The sequence below is a fragment of the Coregonus clupeaformis genome, unplaced genomic scaffold (genome assembly GCF_020615455.1).
Source record: "Coregonus clupeaformis isolate EN_2021a unplaced genomic scaffold, ASM2061545v1 scaf0450, whole genome shotgun sequence".
Taxonomy (NCBI): domain Eukaryota; kingdom Metazoa; phylum Chordata; class Actinopteri; order Salmoniformes; family Salmonidae; genus Coregonus; species Coregonus clupeaformis.
The window spans coordinates 70,417-82,500 of record NW_025533905.1 but is presented as its reverse complement, the minus strand read 5'-3'; the positions used below and the strand labels follow the sequence as shown (position 1 = coordinate 82,500).

The 12,084-nt window shown below is 47.0% G+C and overlaps 1 protein-coding gene across 1 annotated transcript in view; it reads right to left on the bottom strand.

The window, feature by feature from the left end:
• Nucleotides 1–6,277, bottom strand: part of LOC121561893 (protein kinase C beta type-like) — a gene marked incomplete at its 5' end in the record, with an annotated part of 117,774 nt that extends 111,497 nt beyond the window's left edge. Inside the window, one exon of the mRNA XM_045215470.1 lies at nt 6,170–6,277. Coding sequence (XP_045071405.1) covers nt 6,170–6,277 — 108 coding nt within the window. The remainder of the gene's footprint in view (nt 1–6,169) is intronic.
• Between the last annotated feature and the right edge of the window lie 5,807 nt (nt 6,278–12,084).

Sequence of the window (12,084 nt, the reverse complement as noted above, 5' to 3'; positions counted from 1 at the left end):
CTCTACGTTCTCTCCCAATGAACCAATAGCATCCCCTAGGGCTCTACGTTCTCTCCCAATGAACCAATAGCATCGTCTAGGGCTCTACGTTCTCTCCCAATGAACCAATAGCATCCCCTAGGGCTCTACGTTCTCTCCCAATGAACCAATAGCATCCCCTAGGGCTCTACGTTCTCTCCCAATGAACCAATAGCATCCCCTAGGCCTCTACGTTCTCTCCCAATGAACCAATAGCATCCCCTAGGGCTCTACGTTCTCTCCCAATGAACCAATAGCATCCCCTAGGGCTCTACGTTCTCTCCCAATGAACCAATAGCATCCCCTAGGGCTCTACGTTCTCTCCCAATGAACCAATAGCATCCCCTAGGGCTCTACGTTCTCTCCCAATGAACCAATAGCATCCCCCTAGGGCTCTACGTTCTCTCCCAATGAACCAATAGCATCCCCTAGGGCTCTACGTTCTCTCCCAATGAACCAATAGCATCCCCTAGGGCTCTACGTTCTCTCCCAATGAACCAATAGCATCCCCTAGGGCTCTACGTTCTCTCCCAATGAACCAATAGCATCCCCTAGGGCTCTACGTTCTCTCCCAATGAACCAATAGCATCCCCTAGGGCTCTATGTTCTCTCCCAATGAACCAATAGCATCCCCTAGGGCTCTACGTTCTCTCCCAATGAACCAATAGCATCCCCTAGGGCTCTACGTTCTCTCCCAATGAACCAATAGCATCCCCTAGGGCTCTACGTTCTCTCCCAATGAACCAATAGCATCCCCCTAGGGCTCTACGTTCTCTCCCAATGAACCAATAGCATCCCCTAGGGCTCTACGTTCTCTCCCAATGAACCAATAGCATCCCCTAGGGCTCTACGTTCTCTCCCAATGAACCAATAGCATCCCCTAGGGCTCTACGTTCTCTCCCAATGAACCAATAGCATCCCCTAGGGCTCTACGTTCTCTCCCAATGAACCAATAGCATCGCCCTAGGGCTCTACGTTCTCTCCCAATGAACCAATAGCATCCCCTAGGGCTCTATGTTCTCTCCCAATGAACCAATAGCATCGTCTAGGGCTCTACGTTCTCTCCCAATGAACCAATAGCATCCCCTAGGGCTCTACGTTCTCTCCCAATGAACCAATAGCATCCCCTACGGCTCTACGTTCTCTCCCAATGAACCAATAGCATCGCCTACGGCTCTACGTTCTCTCCCAATGAACCAATAGCATCCCCTAGGGCTCTACGTTCTCTCCCAATGAACCAATAGCATCCCCTAGGGCTCTACGTTCTCTCCCAATGAACCAATAGCATCCCCTAGGGCTCTACGTTCTCTCCCAATGAACCAATAGCATCCCCTAGGGCTCTACGTTCTCTCCCAATGAACCAATAGCATCCCCTAGGGCCTCTACGTTCTCTCCCAATGAACCAATAGCATCCCCTAGGGCTCTACGTTCTCTCCCAATGAACCAATAGCATCCCCTAGGGCTCTACGTTCTCTCCCAATGAACCAATAGCATCCCCTAGGGCTCTACGTTCTCTCCCAATGAACCAATAGCATCCCCTAGGGCTCTACGTTTTCTCCCAATGAACCAATAGCATCGCCTAGGGCTCTACGTTCTCTCCCAATGAACCAATAGCATCCCCTAGGGCTCTACGTTCTCTCCCAATGAACCAATAGCATCCCCTAGGGCTCTACGTTCTCTCCCAATGAACCAATAGCATCCCCTACGGCTCTACGTTCTCTCCCAATGAACCAATAGCATCGCCTACGGCTCTACGTTCTCTCCCAATGAACCAATAGCATCCCCTAGGGCGCTACGTTCTCTCCCAATGAACCAATAGCATCGCCTAGGGCTCTACGTTCTCTCCCAATGAACCAATAGCATCCCCTAGGGCTCTACGTTCTCTCCCAATGAACCAATAGCATCCCCTAGGGCTCTCGTTCTCTCCCAATGAACCAATAGCATCCCCTAGGGCTCTACGTTCTCTCCCAATGAACCAATAGCATCCCCTAGGGCTCTACGTTCTCTCCCAATGAACCAATAGCATCCCCTAGGGCTCTACGTTCTCTCCCAATGAACCAATAGCATCCCCTAGGGCTCCGCCGTTCTCTCCCAATGAACCAATAGCATCCCCTAGGGCTCTACGTTCTCTCCCAATGAACCAATAGCATCGTCTAGGGCTCTACGTTCTCTCCCAATGAACCAATAGCATCGTCTAGGGCTCTACGTTCTCTCCCAATGAACCAATAGCATCCCCTAGGGCTCTACGTTCTCTCCCAATGAACCAATAGCATCGTCTAGGGCTCTACGTTCTCTCCCAATGAACCAATAGCATCCCCTAGGGCTCTACGTTCTCTCCCAATGAACCAATAGCATCCCCTACGGCTCTACGTTCTCTCCCAATGAACCAATAGCATCGCCTACGGCTCTACGTTCTCTCCCAATGAACCAATAGCATCCCCTAGGGCTCTCCGTTCGTAAGGTAACCAGTCCAGCCATTATGCATAATAATACAGTCCACACTGAAAAGGTGATCACTAGAATTAGTTTAATTTTTCGACTATAGGCTAGACCAATTATGTACCAAAGACATCTTAAATCAAATTAAATGTTTCGTTTTTCTGCCACACGTAATATGCAGTAGGCTATGTATTATATAATGGCACAATCATTATTTTAATAACGTTTTTTTTTTTTTGGGCCTGTCCATGTTGTTGTGAAACAACATCCACAATGACCCTGTTTTACACTCAGTTTGAACCTGCTGTAGAACTTCTCTTCTTCAAATTGATCAATCACAGTAAAGTGAGTTTTAAAAAGCACGATACTGTTTTGATGATAAGTGTTATGTTTTTCTATCGCATTTGCATTGATGTCAGAGTGGTCGGAGGGACACTAGAGCCCTGAGTACCAGGCCATTAGGACCTGATGGTCGTTAGCCAGTTGGGTACCAGGCCATTAGGACCTGATGGTAGTTAGCCAGTTGGGTACCAGGCCATTAGGACCTGATGGTCGTTAGCCAGTTGGGTACCAGGCCATTAGGACCTGATGGTAGTTAGCCAGTTGGGTACCAGGCCATTAGGACCTGATGGTAGTTAGCCAGTTGGGTACTACCAACGCATGTCCAGAGTGCATAAAAGGAGATTACCGTGACTCAACGGTCAAGTGAATTTTACGGCGGTCATGACTGCCGGTGTTGCGGTAATACGGTCAACAGCCATAAGATGGGGAAGACCTTGTATCCCAGCTCCTAGCTAGGGGGAGACCTTGTATCCCAGCTCCTAGGTACGGGAAGACCTTGTATCCCAGCTCCTAGCTAGGGGGAGACCTTGTATCCCAGCTCCTAGGTACGGGGAGACCTTGTATCCCAGCTCCTAGGTAGGGGGAGACCTTGTATCCCAGCTCCTAAGTAGGGGGAGACCTTGTATCCCAGCTCCTAGTGCCCAAAGTGTGTGTTCCAGTTGTTCTCCAGCTGGCCCACTCTCACGTCTTGGCCGCTCATCTGGGCGAGGAAAAAGACAAGGGAACGAATCATACAGACTTTTTTTTTACTGGCCTGGAATCTAGACGGCCGTCGCACGGCTACTGTCGGAGGTGTGTCCCACTGCCTCAGTAGGGCGTACCAGAGCTCCTCTCATTCCGATACCCATCATTGAGACCCCATTTTGAGAGGATAGACCTTGTTGGACCTGTCCCAAAGTCTGGGCGAGGATACCAACATATCCTAGTGGGGGGGTAGACTATGCCACCGGGTACCCGGAGGCAATTCCCCTGTGAACCATTACCACCAAGACCAAAGTTAACATGTTGGTACATACACTACCGTTCATAAGTTTGGGGTCTATTAGAAATGTCCTTGTTTTTCGAAAGAAAAGCAATTTTTTTATCCATTAAAATAACATCAAATTGATCAGAAATACAGTGTAGACATTGTTAATGTTGTAAATGTCTATTGTAGCTGGAAACGGCAGATTTTTTTATGGAATATCTACATAGGCGTACAGAGGCCCATTATCAGCAAACATCAGTCCTGTTTTCCAATGGCACGTTGTGTTTGCTAATCCAAGTTGATCATTAGAAAACCCTTTTGCAATTATGTTAGCACAGCTGAAAACTGTTGTGCTGATTAAAGAAGCAATAAAACTGGCCTTCTTGAGACTAGTTGAGTATCTGGAGCATCAGCAATTGTGGGTTCGATTATAGGCTCAAAATGGCCAGAAACAAAGAACTTTCTTCTGAAACTCGTCAGTCTATTCTTGTTCTGAGAAATGAAGGCTATTCCATGCGAGAAATTGCCAAGAAACTGAAGATCTCGTACAACGCTGTGTACTACTCCCTTCACAGAACAGCGCAAACTGTCTCTAACCAGAATAGAAAGAGGAGTGGGAGGCCCCGGTGCACAACTGGGCAAGAGGACAAATACATTAGAGTGTCTACTTTGAGAAACAGACGCCTCACAGGTCCTCAACTGGCAGCTTCATTAAATAGTACCCGCAAAGAAAAAGCCATATCTCAGACTGGCCAATTAAAAAGAAAAGATTAAAGATGGGCAGTCTGACATATGGCTTTTTCTTTGCAACTCTGCCTAGAAGGTCAGCATCCCGGGGTGTCGCCTCTTCACTGTTGACGTTGAGACTGGTGTCCATTCAGAGACCCGGGAAGACCACTTTGGAGAAGGTAAGCATAGGTCTTGGGTTCTCTCTGACACGCAGGCCTGACAGCCGTGAGAGGCATGGGGTTATAGGTGTGTGTCTGAAGGATGCCCAGTTCACACCATGGACAGAGCCTCAGTACAGGAGACAGGTGCGCTCACTTCACACCATGGACATATATATATATATTGATAAAATTCACCTTGTCCTAGAGAGATTTACACGGTTATCTAAACGTCACGCCAGGGTAAGCCCACATGAAACACAGCCCTTATTTTAAGTGTTTCTAAAATGAATGGTGGAAAAACGATTGGAACCATTTCCTTGTTTGGCACATGCTCAGATTAAGTACAACGCTTGCAGTTGACGTAGCCTACGTCGGCTGACGTTGCCTCGGCTTGCCAAAATCGGAGAATGTGACGACTGAAGCCAATCTTACAATGTGACCAGGTTGATATCAACATTTTTAATTTGGTCACTTCACACAGGGTGGAGTGATCATAATCATTAAAGACTGAATCCAAACATAAGTCTAGAAAATGCATGAAATTACTAAAATGTCAATGGAAATGAGTGAGGGAGTTACAGGGGCTCTCTAAATAGAACAGAATGGGAGGGATGGAGGGGGAGGGGGGAGGGAGAGGGAGGGAGGGAGGAGGGAGGGAGAGGGAGGGAGGGAGGGCAGAGATAGCCACAGGTAGAGCAGAATTAGGAACATATTTATTCTGTCATACATGCTCTACTTAGACAGAACTAGGTGAGGGAGAGAGAGAGAAAGAGAGAGAGAGGGAGGGAAGGAGAGAGAGAGAGAGAGAGAGGGGGAGGGGAGAGAGAAGGGAGGGAGAGAGAGAGAGAGAGAGAGAGAGAGAGAGAGAGAGAGAGAGAGAGAGAGAGAGAGAGAGAGAGAGAGAGAGAGAGAGAGAGAGAGAGAGAGAGAGAGAGAGAGAGAGAGAGAGAGAGGGAGAGAGAGAGAGAGAGAGAGAGAGAGAGAGAGAGAGGGAGGGAGGGAGGGAGGGAGGGAGGAGGGAGGGAGGGAGGGAGGGAGGGAGGGAAGGAGAGAGAGAGAGAGAGAGAGAGAGAGAGAGAGAGAGAGAGAGAGAGAGAGAAGGGAGGGAAGGAGAGAGAGGGGGAGAGAGAGAAGGAATTAAAAAAGAAATAGAGAAAGATGGAGGGAGTGAAGGAGAGAAAAGAGGAGAGAGGGAGATAGAGAAAGGGAGATACGGGTAGACTAGTAGAAGGACTAAAGGGTTGAGTCCTGAGAGGAGAAGTGTTCCAGGTAGAATAAGGGCATAAAAGAGCATTACTTAGGCACTACAGGAACACTTGAGGGGGAGTGAAGGAGAGAAGGGCACTCCTGAGGGGATTGAGGAGTATCACTGAGGGTACGTAGCGTGTGTGCGTCTGTGTGAGTCAGTGAGTGAATGTGTCGGTCTTAAACAAAAAGGCAGAGACGGACGCACAAAATAGATCAACCCACGAAATCCCACACAGACACACACACAAAGGGTTTTTATACTCACGTCTGAATCAGGCCCCTTATCTGCTCCAGGACACTGGAAGGTGACGAACTCATGGCAACGCTTATGGACCACAAAACAACACACTAGAAAAGTGGGAGAGAGAGAGAGAGAGATGGGGAGAGGGAGAGAGAGAGAGGGAGAGAGAGAGTAGAAAGATGGAGAGAGAGAGAGATGGGGAGAGGGAGAGAGAGAACATTGTAAATACAACCTATATTTATCTGTTTATTTACTTTCCCTTTCATACTTCAACTACTTGCACATTGTTACAACACCGTACACATCCAATAATACTTCTGAGTGTTTACTGATTGTTTATTTCCCTTTAGTTTATTGTCTATTTCACTTGCTTTGGCAATATAACATACAGTATGTTCCCATGCCAATAAAGCCCTTTGAATTGAAATTGGGGAGAGAGAGAGAGAGAGAGAGAGAGAGAGAGAGAGAGAGAGAGAGAGAGAGAGAGAGAGAGAGAGAGAGAGAGAGAGAGAGAGAGAGAGAGAGAGCGATAGAGAGAGAGAGAGAAAGAGAGGGAGAGAGAGTGTAAGTGGTTTTAGTAAGAGTAGCAGACAGTACTATTTAGTTTTAATAGAGATTATATTCCATGTGATGAGCTGCTGATTGGGTGAGAAGCATAATTTTTTTTAAACATAAACATTTGTTTCCCATGCCAATAAATCCCCTTGAATTGAAATAGAAATTAATTGAGAGAGAGAGAGAGATGGGGAGAGAGAGAGAAAGAGAGAGAGAGAGCGAAAGAGAGCAAGAGAGAGAGAGAGCGATAGAGAGAGAGAGAGAAAGAGAGGGAGAGAGAGAGGGAGCGAGAGAGAGCAGAGAGAGAGAGAGAGAGAGAGAGAGAGAGAGAGAGAGAGAGAGAAAGAGAGAGCGATAGAGAGAGAGAGAGAAAGAGAGGGAGAGAGAGAGAGGGAGCGAGAGAGAGCAAGAGAGAGCAAGAGAGAGCAAGAGAGAGAAAGAGAGAGAGAGAGCGATAGAGAGAGAGAGAGAGAGAGAGAGAGAGATGGAGAAAGAGATGGGGAGAGGTTATCATACAAATCATATCAGGTTATGATACAAATAGTGATATCTTCTGTCCCCAGCCTGCATCTGATGCTCTCTCTCTCGCACACGCGCGCACACACACGCACACACACACACACACACACACCATTTCAACCCAATAACACACTGAAACTCACTAAGACACACACACCACCACAACTCACTAACACACACGCACTACAACTCACTGACACACACACACAGACACAGACACACACACACACACACACACAGACACACAGACACACGCACACAACGCATAACGCACATATACCTCAATGATACTTCACTCCCACGCAACAATCCATCTCTCAGCACAAACCACCCACTCACTCAATACACCACAGAGCCAGAGAGAGAGAGAGAAAGGATAGAGAGAGAAAGGATAGAGAGAGAGAGAAAGGAGAGAGCGAGAGAGAGAGAGAGAGAGACAGAGAGACAGAGAGAGAGAGAGAGAGAGAGACAGAGACAGAGACAGAGACAGAGACAGAGACAGAGACAGAGACAGAGACAGAGACAGAGACAGAGACAGAGAGAGACAGAGAGACAGAGAGAGAGAGAGAGAGAGAGAGAGAGAGAGAGGGAGGGAGAGACAGAGAGAGAGAGAGAGAGAGAGAGAGAGAGAGCAGAGAGAGAGAGAGAGACAGAGAGAGAGAGAGAGAGAGAGAGAGAGAGAGAGAGAGAGAGAGAGAGAGAGAGAGAGAGAGAGAGAGAGAGAGAGAAAGAGAGAGAGAGATCTCCACCCCCCCAGAGGACACAGGCTCCATGTCCCCACTCCCCCTCAGCGCTGAGTCCATTCTCTACCCCTCCAGAGGCCAAAAATGACACAATGAGGAAAGCTTTTAAAACAGAATCTACTAAAGGAAAGGCCAGAAACCCTTTTCACAGACCTTTTCTACAAAAACGGTGATGTGAGTAATCTCATCTTTCTCACTGACCCAGCCAAATGCATGGCGCTCAGCAGTCTGCTCTCACTACCCATCCGTAAAGAAAGAGGGAATCTGTAACGGGTGGAAGCTGAAAGTCAAAAGAGACAGACGACCCTGACAGCACCATGATAACAATCAACCTCTACAAGACTGGGACTGTCATGGTGCAAGGTAACCTTAGGCTGTTTGAAACAGACTTTCAGACCATTAAGGAGAGAGCAGAGAGAGAGAAGGACACCACCAGTGACATGCCCTCCCACAAGAACAAACTCCACCAGCACCACCCTCACCCCCACTATCCCCACCCAAAAAGGCCCATCCAGCACCTCTCTTCCCACCATAGTGGAGAGGCCTAACACCCCCCTCCCCACCCCCCACCGCAGACCCACACCTGGAGGAGCCACAGCCCGGCAGACAGAGCTATGCACAGGCTGTGAGAGGAGCAACTGGTCCAGCTCCCACCAACGAAACGAGTGACATCAAACAAATGCTGAATCTACTATGCTCACATGTGATAGGCCGAGGGTCATGGTAAAGATGAGCACAAGAACTCCACCATCCTCACACTACATCCACCCAAGTGGCATGACACAAATACTATCTTAAATGATAAACAAATCACATTTGCATAATAAGAGTTTACGTTAATTGAAAAATCCTATTTTAATAGTTCTTGTTGGATTGTGAGCGTTTTATCTCATTTTGAAGGTAAAGAAAAAACAGTTATGAAGTATTTTTACATTGCATGTTGGAATTTACAAGGATTGAAGTCCTCTGCTTTTGGGCTAAAGAGCAGAAACCCAGACTTCCTTAAAGAAATTGATGGTGTTGATATTGTAGTACTACAGGAAACATGGTGCAGAGGTGATGTGTCCACTGGCTGTCTGTCACGTTCGTCATGAAAAGTGGACCAAGGCGCAGCGTGATATGAGTACATACTTTAATAGGTACTTTAACAATAACAACAAAACGATACGTGAAAAAGTCCTCGGTCAATAACATAAAACCAACACGGAACAAGATCCCACGAATCACAAGTGCACAAAAGGCTGCCTAAGTATGGTTCCCAATCAGAGACAACAAGCAACAGCTGATTCTCGTTGCCTCTGATTGAGAACCACCCCCGGCCAACATAGAAACACATAACCTAGAACAGAACATAGAAAGCGAAACATAGACACTACACAAAGAAATTAACACCCTGGCTCAACATACAAGAGTCCCCAGAGCCAGGGCGTGACACTGTCCACTAGGTTATAGGGAGATAATCGTACCATCCACCAAATTAAAAGGAATCACACAGGGCAGAGACTCAGGGGGAATGCTAATATGGTATAAATCTGAACTAACTCATTCAATCGAATTGATCAAAACAGGATAATTATTTATCTGGTTAGAAATCAACAAGGAGGCTATCTTAACAGATAGAAACGTCTTCCTCTGTGCCACATATATTCCCCCCTCAGAGTCACCCTACTTCAATGAAGAGAGTTTCTCCATTCTAGAGGGGGAGATTAGTCCCTTTCAGGCCCAAGGCAACGTGCTGGTCTGTGGAGACCTGAATGCTAGAACAGCAGAAGAACTAGACACTAACAGTCATGGGGACAAACACCTACCGGGAAGCAACAACCAAAAAATTGAGTACAGCTCCTGAAGCTCTGTCGAACACTGGGTCTGTACATAGTCAATGGTAGGTTAAGAGGGGACTCTTTTGGTAGGTACACCTACAGCTCATCCCTTGGCAGCAGTACTGTAGACTACTTCATCACCGACCTCAACCCAGAGTCTCTCAGAGCCTTCACAGTCAGCCCACTAACACCTCTCTCAGACCACAGTAAAATCACAGTGTATCTGAGAAGAGCAGAACCCAACCATGAAGCATCACGGCCCAATAAATTACATGGTACTAAACAGACCTATAGATGGAGTGCAAACAGTACAGAAATCTACCAAAAAGCAATTAGTAGCCAAAAAATACAATCTCTCCTGGACAACTTTTTAGCCTTAACATTCTCCTACAGCAATGAAGGTGTAAATTTGGCCGTTTAGAACATAAACTTTATATTTGACAAATTAGCCTCCTTGGCTAATCTTAAGAAACATAAGAGCAAACCAAAAAGAATAGATAATGAAAATGTGTTTGATAATGAATGCAAAAATCTAAGAAAGTTATTGAGAAATATATCTAATCAAAAACACAGAGACCCAGACAACAAAAATATACGCCTTCAATATGGGGAAACACTGAAGCAATACAAACACACCCTAAGAACAAAAAAGGAATCAGGATAGAGAGAGAGAGAGAGAGAGAGAGAGAGTGAGAGAGATCGAGAGAGAGAGAGAGTGAGAGAGAGAGAGAGAGAGAGAGAGAGATAGAGAGAGAGAGAGAGAGAGAGAGAGAGAGAGAGAGAGAGAGAGAGAGAGAGAGAGAGAGAGATCGAGAGACAGAGACAGAGACAGAGAGAGAGAGAGAGAGAGAGAGAGAGAGAGAGAGAGAGAGAGAGAGAGAGACAGAGAGAGAGACAGAGAGAGAGAGAGAGAAAGGAGAGCGATAGAGAGAGAGAGAGAGAGAGAGAGAGAGAGAGAGAGAGAGAGAGAGAGAGAGAGAGAGAGAGAGAGAGAGAGAGAGAGAGAGAGAGAGAGAGAGAGAGAGAGAGAGAGAGAGAGAGAGAGAGCCAATGGCATGTATCTCATCCTGGAATATCCAAGGCCTGAGGTCATCTGCCTTTGGCCTAAAGAGCAGGAACCTGGACTTACAGAAATACAGACACTGTCATCCTACAAGAAACATGGTATAGAGGAGATGGATCCACTGGTTGCCCTCTAGGTTACAGAGAGCTGGTAGTCCCATCCACCAAACTACCAGGTGTGAAACAGGGAAGGGACTCAGGGGGTATGCTAATTTGGTATAGAGCAGACCTAACTCACTCTATTAAATTAATCAAAACAGGAACATTTTACATCTGGCTAGAAATTAATAAGGAAATGATCTCAACACAGAAAAATGTCCTCCTGTGTGCTACCTATATCCACCCACTAGAATTCCCATACTTTAATGAAGACAGCTTCTCCATCCTGGATGGGGAAATCAATCATTTCCAGACCCAGGGACATGTACTAGTCTGTGGCGACCTAAATGCCAGAACTGGACAAGAACCTGACACCCTCAGCACACAGGGGGACAAACACCTACCTGGAGGTGACAGCATTCCCTCCCCCATATGCCCCCCTAGGCACAACATTTACGTCATTTAGCAGAGCGACTTACAGTTAGTGAGTGCATACATTATAATTATTTTATCATACTGGCCCCCCGTGGGAATCGAACCCACAACCCTGGCGTTGCAAACGCCATGCTCTACCAACTGAGCTACATCCCTGCCAGCCATTCCCTCCCCTACCCTGGGCCAATTGTGCGCCCCCACATGGGGTCTCCCGGTCGCGGCCGGCTACGACAGAGCCTGGATTCGAACCAGGATCTCTAGTGGCACAGCTAGCACTGCGATGCAGTGCCTTAGACCACTGCGCCACTTGGGAGCTCTAAGAAACTACAGGCCCTCAAACTTAAAAAACATAACCAACAAAAACGGGTCACAACTCCTGCAGCTCTGTCGCACGCTGGGTCTGTACATAGTCAATGGTAGGCTTCGAGGGGACTCCTATGGTAGGTACAGCTATAGCTCATCTCTTGGCAGTAGTACTGTAGACTACTTTATCACTGACCTCAACCCAGAGTCTCTCAGAGCGTTCACAGTCGGCCCACTGACACCCCTATCAGATCACAGCAAAATCACAGTCTACTTGAACAGAGCAATACTCAATCACGAGGCATCAAAGCCAAAGGAACTGAATAATATTAAGAAATGCTATAGATGGAAGGAAAGTAGTGTGGAAACCTACCAAAAACAAATTAGCCAACAACAATTTCAA